This window comes from Solanum dulcamara, chromosome 7 (assembly GCF_947179165.1).
Source record: "Solanum dulcamara chromosome 7, daSolDulc1.2, whole genome shotgun sequence".
In the NCBI taxonomy this organism is placed as follows: Eukaryota; Viridiplantae; Streptophyta; class Magnoliopsida; order Solanales; family Solanaceae; genus Solanum; species Solanum dulcamara.
Genome location: NC_077243.1, coordinates 2,168,050 through 2,186,212, shown reverse-complemented (window position 1 = coordinate 2,186,212; position 18,163 = coordinate 2,168,050). Strand labels below are relative to the sequence as shown.

At 32.9% G+C, this 18,163-nt stretch overlaps 3 protein-coding genes across 3 annotated transcripts; all 3 read right to left on the bottom strand.

Annotated features, from left to right (window-relative positions):
• Positions 1-6,313: 6,313 nt before the first annotated feature.
• Positions 6,314-11,696, bottom strand: LOC129894333 (ruBisCO large subunit-binding protein subunit beta, chloroplastic-like). The gene is made up of 15 exons (XM_055969977.1): positions 11,594-11,696; positions 10,459-10,703; positions 10,233-10,358; positions 9,786-9,923; positions 9,598-9,693; positions 9,230-9,472; positions 8,894-9,128; positions 8,639-8,808; positions 8,482-8,559; positions 8,316-8,387; positions 8,108-8,212; positions 7,888-7,980; positions 7,707-7,799; positions 6,744-6,867; positions 6,314-6,587 (listed from the first exon to the last, which is right to left on the bottom strand). The coding sequence occupies exons 2-15, from the start codon at positions 10,687-10,689 to the stop codon at positions 6,574-6,576; spliced, it is 1,818 nt and encodes a 605-aa protein (XP_055825952.1). The 5' UTR covers positions 10,690-10,703; positions 11,594-11,696; the 3' UTR covers positions 6,314-6,573.
• A 2,000-nt stretch (positions 11,697-13,696) lies between these two features.
• On the bottom strand, positions 13,697-15,011 carry LOC129896370 (mavicyanin-like). The gene is made up of 2 exons (XM_055972250.1): positions 14,622-15,011; positions 13,697-14,190 (listed from the first exon to the last, which is right to left on the bottom strand). Exons 1-2 carry the CDS (start codon positions 14,809-14,811, stop codon positions 13,835-13,837), a joined length of 546 nt encoding a protein of 181 aa, XP_055828225.1. The 5' UTR covers positions 14,812-15,011; the 3' UTR covers positions 13,697-13,834.
• Positions 15,012-15,563: 552 nt separating this feature from the next.
• On the bottom strand, positions 15,564-17,808 carry LOC129895195 (CASP-like protein 3A1). Its single transcript, XM_055970877.1, has 3 exons — positions 17,494-17,808; positions 16,575-16,710; positions 15,564-15,949 (listed from the first exon to the last, which is right to left on the bottom strand). The coding sequence occupies exons 1-3, from the start codon at positions 17,757-17,759 to the stop codon at positions 15,734-15,736; spliced, it is 618 nt and encodes a 205-aa protein (XP_055826852.1). The 5' UTR covers positions 17,760-17,808; the 3' UTR covers positions 15,564-15,733.
• Positions 17,809-18,163: the final 355 nt, after the last annotated feature.

Here is an 18,163-nt window from a genome sequence, read left to right as displayed (position 1 = left end):
CTAGTGTTCTGGCCAACAGGTTCTCTTTTTTTTTTTTCCAAGAAATTGCAAGAGTATAAATTTCTGCCTTTTTACTTAGATTTCTACTCCCCGTTCCTATTTATATGTAATCATTTTAGGTTTCACGTTCCTTTAATAATTAGATAAGTTTATTTATTATACTCTTATTTAGTGTTTTCTTGAAGTTAGTTTTCAATAAATAAATATCACTTAATTTATTTTAATTAAGACCAATGAACATGAATTAATTATTTAGGTTTGGTTTAAACTCGTACTTTCAAACCTAATAACTCTCATAGTAAAATAAGAAGAATAGTATTATTTATATATTGATTTTGTGAAATGACATGTATTAAAGAATATTTATTTGTAGTAAGGATGACATATAAATTGAATTCGAGAAATTATGATCTTGACGTAAATTGCTTAAATTTTTACTAAGAAGAAGTTGACTTAATTAGGTAATTTGGCAAGTGGTAAAGTTAAAAAAAAAAAAAAAGAAGATAATTAGGACACCATATAATCAAGGATCATGTAAATCAAAATATGATGATTATGAGTTATGACATGCAAGCTCATTGTGACAAAATTAGTTAAGGACTCTTATTCTTTAGTCTTCACTGATTTAATATAGTTATTCATTCATCATTTTTCCATTACTGTTTTGATGAGTTCTACATACTATCTATTCTTCATATTTATTGGATTATATTAGATATATTATTATTGTTATTTTACCTAATCAGGCCTTCTTCCTAACTCGAATTCAACCTTTATCTTTAACGACTACAGTCATAGAGCCACAAACCACATTGGATAGGGGCAGCAAATTCGGTCAAAGACAAATTAATATACTTCTTCCTTTTTGTTTAAGTTTTGTTGGGTAAAATTTTTTAGACTTGCTCTTTCAGAAAAGCTATTTATTGAATAAATAATTAACGTTCATTCAAGTTAACCTGAATACCACATTAAGAGACAAAGTGGATAGGACCTCCAAACAATAAGATGATGAAAAAATACAAGTAGAGAAAAATTGTAGGACTTGTTTCAATTATAATTGAGGTAAAAAAACATAGGTGGTCAAAAATCACTTTCAGAGTTCAAAGTGCAAGTCATTTTCCTGTTTTTATCCTTTGGGCCCCCTAGTCCATAGATTAGACAAAATGGATGACAACTTCCTATTTTAATTTAATCACTATTGGAGAACTTTTTAATATAACTTATGCTCGTGGGTTTTGTTTTGTACAAATAGTGATTTGGTGGTAGTTCAAAATTTAATTGACTTGATGAGATAGTAAAAAGTTCTTATGTGGGCAACTATTATGTACCCTTGGCTATTGCTATTTGCATCCACGTATTAGCTTACAATTTTGTTTTCTTCTCAAATTACTAGTATTTGATTGAAGTCGACATTCTCTAATTTAGTTATTAGGATTATACATGCTTCTTTCTAATTCGTCCATTTTCCTACTTTTTGTCTTTTCGATGCTTTAATAAATTAGATGCCAATAATGCATTAATCTCCAATTTTCTTCCACCTTGTAATTATGGTTTGTACGCGCTTCAAATTATTCAAAATTTTCGATCACTAGAGATAACTAGTTAACTAGCTCTAAACTAAACTAGTTAGAGGTAGAATTTGAAATGAAGTAACTTTGCCCTCAATTAATCCTTTAATTCAATTTTACGGTAAAATATTATTTGTATTAAATGTTTACATCAACTTTATATAAGTATAATATGTGTCAGCATATAAAATTTAATACTGAATAAATGATTAAGTAATTTATATTTGTGTTGATTCAGATAAGTATTTACTCAATAATATCTCTGATGTCAGTCTTTTTTTCACCCTCCTATTTTTGTTCTAGGTTTTCTTTATTCGTCGGGGCGCTCAGTTCCTTCCTGTTCCCAGAGCTGAGGCATTGTAGTGCAACTCCTGCTGAACCTGGTACAGAAAGCCTACCCTCTCGGGTAGATAAGGTCCATCATAGGCCTCGAATCTATCCAACGGCCTCAGATTCTATTCTACCCGTATGGATCGGTATCAATTTAAAAAGATGTCATAACTTGTAGCAACCAGTAATTGAAGACTCCGATGGACCATAGCCTAGTGTTTAACAAAGCTTCACCTTGAGGGCAATTTTAAACTATTGCAAAATATAATTGGAATAAATTTAAATATGCTTTCTTAAAGAATTTGAACACGTGAAGTCCACTCATTTCAAATTTTACATTATAAATTTATGACATTTTCATTTTATAACGTTATTATTTAATGTGTGAAAAGGAAACTTTTATTGTCATTAAGAAAAGTAATAATAATAATGTTGACGTGTTTAAGGTTTGTCGTGTTAGTTTTCAAAAACAAAAAAAGTCTAAGAAGAAAAGGTCTAAGGTATTAGAGCCGTTAATGATGAGATTATCCCTTAGGAGAAAGAATTTATGATAAAAGGAACAAAGAGTTATAAGCATAGAAAAGCATATAATATACTCCGCCTATTTCATATTAACTGAATTTCTAGGACTTTTTTTATTATTCAAAATAGTTGAATTGTTCAAAGTTCAAGAGAAATGTTTAATTTTTTTTTCATGTTTACCCTTTCCATTAATGAAGATTTGTAATTTTCTAGGAATAAACTACACTACTTATAAAGTTATACTCCAATAAAAGACTATTTGTATTTATGATTTGACATTTAATCATTTTTATGAAGTTGATTAAACAAAAGGGTAATAGAGGAAAATATGATTCAAATTTTGTCCTTGAATGCTTTTCTTAATATGTGTGCAATTACCTTAAAAATTTAATTAATATGAAATTGAGCGAGTACTATTTATTCTCTTAAGTTCATTCAATTTTCAATCCATTTGTCACGCTCCAAATGAATTGCATGCACAGTTTGCCAAATTTAAAGTTTGATTAAACATTTGAGGGAGAAAGACGACCAAGAATTATCTTAAGTCCTTTTGAAAATGACAATCTATCTAATTCCTAACAATTATTTATTTATTTTCCTTTGAATATCACAAGAAAATATTAAATATAATTTCACAAGAAAAATTTGAAAAGCATAAATCTCTAGTTTTGGGGATAGAAAAATTCTTTTCAATAGATTTTGGGGCCTCAACTTATTTATTTTCCTTTGAATATTATATTATTATATATATATATATATATATATATATATATATATTATTTTATTTTTTAAAATAAAAAATTGATGCAGATGCCATAAGCGTAGTACTCATATTAATGACCACTGGATTATCAAACAGACAAACACCGCTGTCAAACGTACGTCATAGTTAATCAATTCTTATTTATTTATTTACTTTTTGTATTTATTTATTTATTACTAGCCAGTTAATTAAGAAGCTTCCTCTCTAACATGACACCTTTCAATTAATTCCGTAAAATTGTAGTCTCAGTTATTGTTAATTTGGGCACTTGTATCAATCACTATTTTTTAAAAAACTTTTGTCCACTTGTTTCATGTCCTCAGACTCGTCCACTAATTTAACTACTACCAATTGATCTCTTAATAATTATGCTTTAGTATTCTTTTGAAAAAAACTAATTCAATCACACTAGCCAGAGTACATTTTTGGTAGCCCAGCAAAATTCACAGTCCTACTCTTTGGAATCTTGAAAAGGTGTTGACAAGAGAAATTGATCCCTAATCTCCTTTATAAGATCTATTACCTGTTGCACCAATTCAATCATCTTTATGTAATCCTTTTTTTAGGGTGTGTTTGGTACAAATAATTTTTCAATTTTCTCATGTTTGGTTGATCAAATATTCGAAGATTATTTTTTTAAAATAAAAAATTTATTAAAAATGAGGAAAGTGACTTTCTAAATAAAATTGTAAAAATAAGAAAAAATGAATTCTATAATTAGTAGCATTCCACATGAATCGTCTCTTATCCAAGCTCCAACTCAACCCACCCCACCCCATCCCCCACACCCCTACCCCAACCCTGTAAGTTTTGCATAGACCTAAATAACACATGATATTTTTGGGGATGATACTTACACACCCTTAGAGTATATTTTTTTTCAGCTCCTTTATTGTTTCTATCATGTCAAAGAGGAGAATATACGACTATAGTGCAAAGAATATGAAGTATTTTACGGCAAAGCATTCGTACTAATCACAAGACCGCCTCAGTTTTATGCCAAACAGAGATTGAAACAAAATGCTCCTATAGAAAGGACAAAATATAGTTGATAACAGATTATGCACTCTTCAATGTTTCATGTTTTCTTTATTACTTCTGGCACTTAATGTTATGCTCAAAGCATTAAAAGTAGGGCGAAATAGTCAAATCTGCCCCTATAGAGGTTTGGTCCAGTGGTAAGAGCGCAATAAATGATGAGCGGAGAAAAATGTAGTCCTTGGTGATCATGTGTCTGAAGATGAAGGCTTGGTGTTGGTTCTTTTATTTCGGTTGCTTTACTGGTCTTCAATTTATTTGTTCTTAATGCCACATCATCGCATTGAACTCAACTTGAACTGTGGACTAATGTCTGGGATATTTTAGTATGAAAAGTATAACCAAAGACAAATATAAATTATTTTGAGGCAAGTACCAAAACACCTTTAAAGTTGGTATGAATTATTAGTTTTATTTTCAAACTATTGACAGCCTTAAAAATACTCCTTTACTTGGCTAACTGAATTTAAATACATTTCAATCTTGCAACATGAGTGAAATACACCCCTAAATTATCGCTAAGTTTAGGGATATTGTTAATACTTCTCTCGACTTTTTATTAAGAGTCACATACTCTTACAAGAGTTTGAAACCATTTGTTATGTCATGTGTTAGATCGAGGGTGTATCTAAATTTAATTAATTAAGTAAAGAAGTATTTTTAAATCTGTCAATAATTTAAAAATGAAATTAATATTTTTGTCAAATTCGTCAATTAAAATATGTGGGGGCTTAACAAGAAAGTCCCTGTCTTTACGACATTTATAAAGAAAAAAAAAGTGATTTATCAAATAAATATCAACATCCAAAACGAAGACATTGGCCAGTTCAATTAACTGAGGAAAGTCATAAAGAAAAGAAGTTGCTCCTCTGTTCTGAATAGGTAACAGTACTCCCTATGATTTGTCGTAATCTTAGTATAAATTAAAGCTCTAATTTTAAGATAGTCTAGTCGCATCATGAGAGAGGACAAAACAGACCAAAGCACATAGTACGGCAGAACAACTTTTTATCCAAAGTTCTATGTATCCTTATTTACACCAAACAATGGGTGAGCTGTTATCATCATACCAAAGATTGGTGCTTTCTTTTCTTCTTGGTATTTATACAAATTATAAACATATCCTGCAGGTAGCTTGCACAACACCACGGACAATTTGCTTGTGAGACATGGATAAGATTTCTTGTCAACAGTATACTACTATAACATAAAGGAAACTTAAGTCAGGTAGGGTTAACCATCCTCCTCAAATTTTCTATTCGTGAACCAGTGTTAGTTGAACAAGAATTTGCACGGCCAAAAAGTGGAAGATATAAAATTAAGAATGAAGATATTTAAGACAAGATGAGAGTAGCCTCGTGGTGGACAAGATGAGGAAAACAAGAATAGTTTGGGGCATGTGAAAACTAGATGAATGGATGGCTCAATGAAAAGGTATGAGAAGCTGATTATACCGAATATGAGAAGAGGTAGAAGTAGACTAGTAGAATATTGAGGAGAGGTGAAACCCAAGATATGCATGAAACACCTACAGTTCATTGAAGATCGAAAATATGGATGGAAAATTAATAGATAGTCAAACATTGTCTAATTTCCTTATCAGTATTGTTAATATTATTCAATTTTATTAATATCGGGTGTTTCATATGCTTTGACTATTGTATTATTTGTTTATTGCTATTGTTACCTTTTCCATTGTTTTTAATAGAGCTTCTTCACTACTATATTTCCTTGCATAATTAACTTTTGATATGCTTTACTTGATTATCGCAACCAACTTCTCTACCTAGGCAAGGTAAGAATAAGAATACATACACACAATCCTCACCAAGCCCCACTTGTGTGATTACACAAAAATGGGTATGTTGTAGTGGTATGATGCTAGTACTATGTTATTTTCTTAATATATGGTATATGCTATATTATAATGATTTATTGAACATGACCTTTACACTTATAAGCTGAGAGCAGCAACATAAACTAATTTTTTAGCTGGAGTGTTTATACTACTTGGACCGTCACCAGCGTAAGAGGGACAATTTTTGATCTATTATCAAGCAATATTTTCACTTGAAATAAAAAAGCAACAAAATTGAGCAATATTGCCACTTTAATTTTACCATTTCTATCACTGCAAAAATGCAAACTACACCATTTGGGCACACTCATGCAAAGCCAACCTTCATAAAATTCCAACTTGGAACAATAAGAATAACACTGGCTATTCGTAAATATAAACTCATCAACTAGTTACTTCTATGTTGCCTAATTAATTCCTATTATTCGTAATTTACCAGCATTGGACTTCAGCATACCAGTTATCAGCATGTCCTCAATCCCTTCTCAAACAGTCTAGGGTCCATAACCTATTTAACATCAAAATAAAAGAAATTATTAGTTCAAAAATCTCGCTCATTCAAATGTATCTAAAATTGTCTATCGTTGGCCTCTGTGGTAGAATCAGAGGGGGGGCAGGGGGGAGGGGGGGTATTTTCTAATCGTTGGCCTCTATGGTATAATACCTGAATTGTCCATTGGGTTCCCAGCAACTGCAGGTTCAGGCACCTTGATCTCAGTGACCACCGCATCTGATGTCAAAAAGGTCCTTGCAACTGAAGCTGCATGCTCCAAGCAACATCTTACCACCTAATTTCCACAAAACATGCAGCCCTTAGCTTTCATATAGAAAACACAATGAGAAGCAACATGAAAACAACGAGTGCAAAACCTTTAGGATTGAAAATAAGCATTCCCTAGAAATCATTTATCAATGAATCACAAAATCGAGGAGAAAAAAAGAAGAAGATATTTGAATTCTCACAAACACAAGCCACCCATTGTATTAAAATTTTTAATATAGAGAAAGAATCTCCAAGAAGCTATTTACTGCTGAATTACAAAAACAAGGAAGGAAAAATAGTAGATATTTAATTGTTGATCACTGGTCCTCCACCAACTCTTGGTACTTTTGTGAAGTCCAAATACAAAGAAATGAAAAATGAAATAACAAAACTTTCGCTGTGTTATAATTGAAACACACAGTTAATACAAATCAGATTTGTCAGGTATGTACCTACCAATAAAAGATCAGATATGTATAGTTTAAAGTAACAAATATTGATTTTGACAATGAGGGCCATCCTTTAATCTCTACGAAGACTGGAAGGAGACCTTATTGGCAGAGAATTACAACATGTTTAGTTCTTCAAATAAGCAAATCACCAGTCCATTCCCCAACCAATGTGGGAAGGGAGCCCAAAAAGTAATGGACCTGGCTCTAATAACATGTAAAGATATGGCACCCAAGCCGAACTTAACCCCAAAATCTAGCTCATGACGGGAGGATTGCCCAAGTCCATATAAGCAAACCACCAATCCATTCTCTAACCAATATGAGACTCTAACCCACTCTAACATACATATTGCTGAAATTATCTACACGTCTCTTCAGCATTTCGCTTCCCTTAAGAATTCGAGATACTTACTTTTGTAGGATCAATTATACCAGCAGCCATTAAATCTTCATAGTTTCCAGTGGCCGCATTATAACCATAGTTTGGATTGTCATTAGACAACACCTGAGAATGATAGTGAAATCAGTCAATGAATCTTTGAACTCTCATACGATGTGACATAAACAATAAGCCCATTTTAATCTTGGTATACCTTCTCAATCACAACACTTCCATTAACACCGGCATTCTTGGCTATTAACTTCATAGGGTAGCGCAAAGCTCTCTTCACAATATCAGCTCCAATCTGCAGTATTCATGAAAACCGAATTAGCGCCATCCACCTTCAGAAAACTAACATTAACATATACAAATAATTATGGTACAACTGTATAAGGAATATTCCTCAATAAACTAAATAAAAGTAATATAACCTTTTGTTCATCATTATCAAGAGTTCCTTTAATGTCATCAACTTTGGCAGCAAGCCGCAATAAGGTGCATCCACCGCCAACTACAATGCCTTCGTCAACAGCTGCCTATGGTTACCATAGATCAATTTCATTACCGCTGTAAGATTATAGTGCTTGGCAATTCTCAAATTAATAGAATGGCCATAATTGCATAGACACTTGAACGAACCTTCGTCGCATTGAGTGCATCCTCTACTCTCAATTTCTTTTCTTTGAGTTCTGTTTCAGTTTGTGCACCAACCTGATATTTCATGATCCCAGATTACAGCAAGAAGGTATACTTAGAATTATAACAACGAAAAAGATATCATCCTAAAATAAGTGAATCTACTGACCTGAATAACGGCAACGCCCCCAGAGAGTTTTGCAATTCTCTCATTCAATTTTCCCTTCTCGTAGTCTTGCTCAGCTTCCTGCATGGAAAGCCCGACATCGTTTTGTGATTAATGCAATTAATTGACCCACGTGAGAAAATATAAGACCAAGTTCTACCTCAAGAAGTCTTTTAATTTGCGCAACTCTTTTGCTTACTGCATCCTGTGTACTACCATCACCAACAATTGTTGTCAAATCCTTTGATAAAAACACCTTGGCAGCATTCCCTAAGACCTCACTTCCAGCCTTGTCCAGGTATAAACCAACCTCCTCTCGAATGACAGTACCTGAGTGCATATTGCAAAAATAAACATACTTTACATGTAAACATAACTTTGGTAGAACAGTGAGATCACTTCATTATGGACAGACCTCCAGTCAGGATAGCAATGTCGTCAAGATATTGGCTTTTTCTATCTCCAAAACCAGGAGCTTTGAGAGCAGCAATTTTCAATGCTCCTCTTAATTTGTTCACAACCAGTGTGGCTAGAGCTTCTTGCTCTATATCTTCAGCGATTACCAATATTGCATATCCACTCTTGATTACTTCTTCCAAAACATTGACTAAATCCCTTGCATTTGTTATCTTCTTGTCTACCAGAAGCAGCTGAATTTTTTGAAAACTAGTTGTCAGCAACACATTCTTTAGCATATCCAGGAATTTTTTTTAAAGATAGCATGCAGGACATAATGTATGGTACATCATACCTTGCAGTTTTCATATTCAGCTACCATCTTCTCATTGTCTGTAACAAAGTATGGAGAGATATAGCCACGGTCAAACTGCATGCCTTCCACAACAAATAAGTTGTTCTCAGAACCCCGCCCTTCCTCGAGAGTCACTACACCTTTCCTACCCACTTTACTCAAGGCTTCTGCTATCATATTTCCTATTTCATAGTTGTTTCCGGCACTAACCGCAGCTACATCTGCTAGTTCACTGTCCTCAACCTAAAAAGTGATCAGCAACTTTAAAATATAATAATAGTTGTTCCAAACCAAGTAAAGTTTTGAAAAGTTGAAGCAATTGTACTGAATCATCAGTAAAATTTGACATAGAATTTTGTAATTTTCACCTCTTTTGACATTTTTTTTAGCTCAGAAACCAGGGCTTTGGTGGTCCTGTCGATGCCCCTGGCAATCTGAATAGGGTTTGCACCAGCTGCAACAACCTGAATGACCAGCGTTAAGGAAGCTATATCAATCCGTAACACCATCAAAATCTTGAAATAGCTTGCAAAATTGAAAGCAACTTCTTACAAACCTTAACACCCTCAGCTATGAGCCCCTGTGCCAAAACAACAGATGTAGTTGTTCCATCCCCAGCCAAGTCATTTGTCTTTGAAGCAGCTTGTCTCACCAAACTTGCACCAATATTCTCAACAGGGTCTTCTAGTTCAACCTATTGAGCAATTCAGAGCATACATTACAACATACTTATTTCTGCATAGTTCAACCTCTACGGGAGGTGGGTGGGGATCAAGAGAAGGAACTGAAATACAGTATTTTAAGTGTGACAATATCTACTAAAGGAGTACGACATTCAGAAATGAATTTATGAATATTATACATAAGAAATCACAAAGACCAATTCCAGTGCTGATCATGGTAAGAACAACATATTTCTCTTCGACAAGTCACAACAAATGCATAGCATTTGACGGTTGAGTGCAAGGAAGAAAATCAGATACAGAGCTTTTGGGAAGTATACCTCTCTGGCAACAGTAACACCATCATTTACAATTTTCGGAGAGCCATATTTGCTCTCAAGAACTACATTTCTTCCTTTTGGACCAAGAGTTACACCTACTAGATCTGCAAGCTTGTTAACACCTGCCTGAATTTTGAAGGCCAAGGAATAACGAGAATTAACCGGGTACAAAAGGAATGAGGTGTCCATACTAGAGAAATCAATTAAAAATTCCTATCAAGCTTACTTGCAGCTTCTTAATGGCAGAACCATCCTGATTGAAGTGTAACTCCTTGGCCATAGCCTGAATCTTGGAATCATATCTCTTCTTTAAAACATTATTCTTTCTCCTGCCCCTTAATGAAGTCAAAGATATCCCAGAGAACGAAGATAAAGTTACAGAAGAATTGATTAATTTCTTATCCACTGACTGGCTTGTGGAAGCAATCGAACACACTGAGGTAAACGTAGCAGCCATGCTCCACAAAAGACCTGCAGCATAGTGCATCATTAAAAGCATATAAAAAAAGAATCCAATTGGTTGAAATTAAACACACTGAAGGCCTGAATGTTCAAACACAAGCACATTTTTGGATTACCATGAAGGTACTATTGATACCGTGACTTCATGTATCACTAGGTCATATTTGGTATGTTTGACAATTAGGAATTGGTAGAAACAAGTGCATAGATTATGGACAAATAAAGAGATGCAAGCAAACAGACATCAACTTAAAAATCTAAGGCATGGAGCATGGATGGTTGGACTTATGACCATCTACATTCAATCTACAGTCTTTTGGAATCCATTAGGGTGTACTGCAGAAGAGCATTTGAAAGCAAGACAAGCTCAAGAAAAACTTGTGCGGAAGGCCTCATCGAAATGCTCACTCCAAGAGCAAAACTTTCTAAGTAAGACACATACAAAATAATCATTACAGGTTCAATAAGTGTTATACTTCATGTAGTCCCCATATACATAAGGAGAGCTAACAAACTAAAGCCATGGACATTTTAAATCCTAATAATTATCCGAAATTATGCTTGTTTCTCAAGCTTATTGTTCAATCACAAACTTAATAAAACGACAGAAGAAAACATCAGTAATCAATACTTTTCAGTTAATATTATTGAGTATTAAAATGGAACAAGCACAATCAAGCGCGAGCTTTCGTTTTCAGAAATAACACAACATAATGCAGAATTTCAGTTCAGGCAACAGTGGATAAATCTATTCAGTAGCAGAATCGGATTTCCAATTAAAAGCAATCAATGGAGTAGTAGATTCAAACAGAAAGGAACGCATTTTCTATTAATTTTTTTGCATAAAAATCAGAAAATAGGATTACAGAAGAAAGAGGATGAAGAATGAGGAAGAGTACCTGAGCTCGCACGCAAAGTGTGTGAATGTGGAAATGGTAGGAGCACAAGGGGAGAAGATAAGGCTTCCTTGAAAAGGAATTTTCTAGAAGTTCACTACTTAAATAGCAAACTTTTACATTTAAGAAGAAACTTTCAGAAAAATGCAATATAGAACCTTGTAGTTATCGTTCTTCGCAAATTGTTCCTTACATTTCTTAAAATTGTCCCTTATAGTCACGCTCAAAGTAATCATTGTTTTTTGGAAAAAGCACTTAAAATGAATTTGAACTATTTAAAATAGTATTAAAATATCTTTCATTCATTTATTTGATTTAAAATATTTTGATATTCACCTTTAAATTCAAAAATCACCTTTTCTTTATCAGAAAAAAGCATAAGGGCATTTTTATACTATTTTTAATAGTTCGGGGCATTTTAGGGACTTTTTCATAATTAAAATTTTGTTAAATAAATTTTAATTTATATTAATTTTAAATAATTAAATTATAACCAATAGATGACCGCCACGTATTTTAAAAAATTATTTAAATTATTTAATTAAAATTCTGTTAAATAAATTTTGATTTATAATTAATTTTAAATAATTACATTATAACTAATGAATGGCCGCCAAATATTTTAAAAAATTATTCAAATTATTTAATTAAAATTATATTAAAGAAATTTTAATTTATAATTAATTTTAAATAATTAAATTATAATCAATAGATGGTCGCTACATGTTGAAAATAATTATTGAAATTATTTAATAAAAATTATGGTTACAGTTTAATTATTTTGGAACTAATGGTGGATGATTATCATATAAAATTTAAAAAATTAATGTCTTTGTCATCCAACTTTAAATCCAAAAATGACATTTTCTTTAACATTATTTTAATTAAATAATTTGAATATTTTTTTTTAAACACATGGAGGCCATCTATTAGTTACAATTTAATTATTTAAAATTAATTATAAATTAAAATTTCTTTAACATAATTTTAATTAAATAATTTGAATAATTTTTTTAAACACGTGGCGGCTATCTATTAGTTACAATTTAATTTTTCAAAATTAATTATATATCAAAATTTATTTAACAAAATTTTAATTATGGAAAATGCCCTAAAATGCCCTCAAACTATTGAAAATGGTACAAAAATGTCCTCATGTCCTTTTCCGTTAAAGAAAATGTCATTTTTTGATCTAAGGTGGATGTCAAGGGTATTTTAGGCCACTAGATGGATAAGGGACATTTTTATATTATTTTCAATAGTTCGAGAACATTTTAGGTTCTTTCCGTTGTTTTTTCACAAGTCTATAGTATTATTGATGCACTTTAATCCTCCGTCAATTTTTATTTATTTATTAAAACGCAGAGGATTCTCACGTCGATTTCATGTGCAATAGTAAGAAAATTCTTTTCTTACAATGCCATATGTTATCAATTTTTATTGATATAGTTCGAAAAGCACAAATAAATTTTTAATTTAGCTGCAATAATATTTATATTGAATAAAGTGGTTTATTATGGACAAAATCAATGTTAAAAACTAAGAAAAAATTTGAGGAAGGATCAAAAGTACGCTAATATTATAAACGTGAGCCATTATTAGTGTCCCATGTAAAAAAATAAATAATAATTTTGAGCCTTAGTCCAAAGATAAAAAAAAGAGACTATTTTTGAGCCTTTTCTCTTCTGAAACATGCTGGCGGAAAAGTATTTGTTTATTTTTTTAACAAATAAACCTTTTCTGAGCTATTTTTAAGGTTTATTTTTGTGAACTTTACTACTCCCTAGTCCTAGTTTCATATAAAACCACTTTACTTGGTATCTTTTTTAGTGGGTGTATATTTTAGTCAAGCTAATTTTTTATTTTTAAATATATAAATTAGGACGAAACATATATAGGCCCTTGTACGTAATCTAAAGGATCATTCAACTCAACAAAAGATTGAAACAATAAATTAAATCAATAAAAGATTGAAACGATGAATTAAAGTACAATTTAGTGTAGACACGCTAAAACAAAATACTAAATAGACATTAGTATATAAATTCCCATTACGAATAATGAATTGTCCATACATAATAAATTCAAAATGAGCCATAAATCCAATGTGAAAAATAGAAATCAATAGAACATTCTAATTAAAACCTATCCCAACCATAATGCATGAAATTAAACAACCTAAATTACTAACCTAAATAAAATATTCATACTAGAAAAATAAACACACAACAACAGGGAGGGGGCTCATGCTAACCCAGCAATCGCTACAACAATAACCGAAATAAACAACGCCGAAACGAACGCCAACGGAATTGATGAAGAAACCGACGCCGAGATTGAGAGCGACGATGGCGACGGCGACGGTGAAATTGGTTGCGGTGGAGATTCCGAGATGGGATGCAGTGGGAAAACTTCTACGGCTAAACGCTGGCCGTTTTTGCAATGTTCTGGATCGCCGCTCACGAAGTAGAACGTGCCGGCCCTGTTGAGATTCATTGTTCTGTTGCCATCTTTACCGGCCGTGGCCAGATGAGTCCTGTTGCAATGATAAAATTCCCATTTGCCCACTTTAATAACCGAGTCATTCCTGTACTCAAAACCTGCACAGGGATCATACATTTAACTTTCCATTACCAAAAATTTATATGTACTCAAATCATATTACTTAATAGAAGAAAAAAGAGTAATTTAAACGTGTATTATAAAATTATTAAGTTGATGTAAATAATGATTAACTTTTATCATATTTTGTGGAATCGCTCAAGTTCATTGCAACTAGCCAATTACCCTAGAGTGTGGTGAATAACGAAATTATGACCTTAATTAGAAGTTTTAAATTTAAATACTAAGACTCATAACAAAATTACCAATGCGAACTCAGTTAAGCACCACACGTATTTAAGTTATATAGTATAGAACAAAGTTACAATCGTAAATAAACAAGACTAGGAGATGAAGAATTACTATATGTATGCTACGTACGTCGAAGAGGAAACGGAATAAAATAAATGAGTGATTATTTATGACTTACGAAGTGTATCGCCGATATGAAATTTCTTGTTTGAGGCCCAATGATTATAGAGATCCGTTTCATTGATGCTTGGCTCACGCCAGCCCACAGCATCACCAACTTTGAATTCCTCAGCGGAGGCAGCAACAACAAAAGATGTAATTGTAAGCGCGACAAAACAGAGGCTAGTGTAGAAGAAAGTTGAACCCATTTTTGCTTTCCTCACTAGTGATTTAATATTGCTAATTGCTGTTTGTGTCAGTGAAGCTATCTGGAAATTTGAGAGCTTTAGGAAATTTCTCACTTTGCTATGTGGTTTAACTCTGTGCAATAATGAAGCTATTTAAGAAAGAAAATTGAAAGCTAAGGATGCAGTAACGTGGTGAACGTGGAAGTTATAGTGTTACAGGAGAGGGGTCGTGGGAGTGTCCACTAAGATTTTCTTGTTGACTTAGTCCTATTTTGTAACTGTTATTTGAAATACGAAAAGAATGGAATAAAAACGTCCCCAAAATAGAAAAAGAGAAAAAGCGTGTGCAATTTCCCCTTTTTATTTTAATCCTGTAATTTTTTGTTATTTTCCTTAATGAGTGTAAAAAGAGCTAAAACGATAGTTAAAATGAGATGGAGAGAGTATGGTTTTAGTCTAATAATTGGTAAGGTATAGGCAACTGTGATAAAAATATTAGACATTGAATCCAGCATAATCTCACAAGTGTCGAATATTCTATACCTCCATCTCAATTTATGTTGTTCTTTCCACATTTTGAAAGTCAATTATCTTAACTGTGAATTTAAACAAAAAATCTTTAATTTTTGAAATTCTTACTAACTAGCATACAGTCGGCCATAAATAATTTCATGATATGATTAGAGTTTGTTTCTTTGTGTATTCAAATATACAAAATTATTATGATAATAAACACACTTTTACAAGAAGCAAAGAACGAAATAAGCATTATGTATACACATCCACCAAAAAAGAGTCTTGATCTAAAACGTTGTGGTGAGTTTCTAGTAGCCACATTTATATTATGATCAAGAAATCAAGGGCCATTGCAATGAGACCACAAGTTCACATTAAGGTTTACAACATAAATCACTTGCATTGAGATTAAGTGAAGCAAATAAGTTTAGTGCCTAGACAGCCAAAGTACATCAAGAACTACTAAAATGGCAAGCAGAAAGCAGCTGAAAAAAGTGAAGACTATTGAAGTGGAAACACGGTCACAAAAACGATGCAGCGGTTTGCAAAAATTTGGCAGAGCTGTATGTCGAATTCCCGAGTGATTCAAACTGGAAACACTTGATGCGGACGATCCAGCACTCATCAACGCCAATGTAAATACCTATATAGTAACAAAGTCAATCAGCAATTCTTGGCAATCCGGTGCACTAAGTGTCCACTACTAGCGAAGTCCAAGGACAAGACCACACGGGGCTATTGTACCCGGCATGAACTATTAGTGATAAATCCAATTTGCACATACATGTACGCTCACACGTGTTCAGTTCGGATTGAAGGAGCAAGTAGCGAAAGGGGAGAGGAGAATAAGGATGATAAAATAGCATTTACCACAAACCAAGTATCGCCTCAATTGTATGACACCTTTGTGATTGAATATATATATTTTGCATACCTTTAAAGACTTGATTTACTCTTCCACTTTACAATTCATTCTTTCAAGATCGATTGCAAATTGGACATATTGCATAATCCTCTAACTTTATTACACAAATCTTACTTAAGATTGCCATATTGCATTTTGTCCAGAAACAAGATCTCAGATATGGCAACAGTAGAAAAGTGGATAACACAAAATGGGGGCTCAAAATAGAGAAAATACAATAACAAGGATAGTTTAGCTATGATATTATTATAAGAAAAGGAAGTCTTGAGCCTAATTCAACCTCAAAGAGACAACCGAGAATACAAAAAATATCTAATTTAGCAAGATGTGACAGACGATTTACCTGATCCCCAGCAAAAATAAGCCATCCGTGATTTCGAGAAGAAATAATAGGTGATCCTCGTACAAGTCTTGATCCACTGATAAGTAGCTGAAGTATTAAATGAAGTGCAACAACAGCCAAGACACCAACCAGGTACCTGATCAGTAAATATCAAATACCTCAGAACTTCTCTTGTCATCCAAGATGTGCATTTTTTATAGAAATTATTGAGTCATATCCTCTCCCTGATTATATGAATTTTACGCGATAAATATAAGCATTATTAATCCATTCTAAAATTAATGAATCACATCCTCTCCCTGATTAGAATTTTACGCGATACATATAAGCATTATTAATCCTTTCTCTTCAGTGTCTCTATTCATAAATTTGACTATAATTGGAAGTCATAAATGCTTGAGATGAGAATGAACTAAAAGTAAGTTCCAAGAAACAATTGCAAGAACCAAAAGGAAGAAGATTCTCTCTCATTAGTGTCAGATAACAGAATGTCCACAACAAAATTCTGCTCACGGGCCTTTTGATGTGATTTGATCTTATTACCTACTATTGTAACTACCACTATTTTCAGGACTGGAAGTGACATTTCAAAATTCAAAATTAAAAAAGAACAACAACAAACAACACCAAACCAAAGAGTCGCCTACAGAAAATGTTAAGAGAAATTGTCAACAAACGACAATCACATTAAGTTCATGGTATTCCATCAACAACATAGACATTAATAGAGACAGATCCAAGATTTGAAGTTTATGAATTTCTACGACTACATCAAATTAGTATACAACAATAATCAGGACATTTATTGATGTTTAGTGAGTTTTTAACTGGGCAAAAGTCAACAGTTATTGGGTTCACATCAACAGATTGGCTAACATAAAATAGGAAACGATATAATATGGTAAGAGATCGTGTTTACTCAAAGGAGTGAGAGAAGGACCACTTGGAGTGCAATGGTACATTAAAACCAAAGACAGAGATGGTAGAAGCTTGTTCGGCAGTAACCATAAGCGATAAAGCTGTGACTGAAGTCACAAGACACAATGCCCGTAGGACCAGTTGCATCACTTGAGCTTTCCGGATAACATTTCCGTCAGGTGGACCGTTTGAGCTCTCCGTGACCGTTAGTTTCATCTCTGGCAGCTGAATCCCGATATCCGGTGGATTCTTCCCGCCGTTGATCATCTTCTCACTACACTAGTATTTAATTTGTAGTTGCTGCTCAATTTCCTCTGTTTTGGAGACAAGAGAGGTTCTTTTTGAATTGTAAGAAAGCGGGCAGTGGGGTCAGGGGACATGAGAAATTAACACATGGCAAGTATAGGTAGGATGAAGCAGTCAAAGATATGTCCGTGAGTGAACAGTGAAATTGACGTTTTGTTCCTCTTTGGTCATACAATAAAATAGCTAAAAGAGGGCTCTACATCATTACTTTTTTAAATACCACTGGTAATGAATAAATAAAATACGAGTGAAGCCACCAAATCACTTGGCCAAGACATCACTAGCCTAAAATTTTAGAACAAATCAATACACAATACCTTCACTTCATGGCAAGCATACTACAGTCCCAAGATCTTGTCACGAGA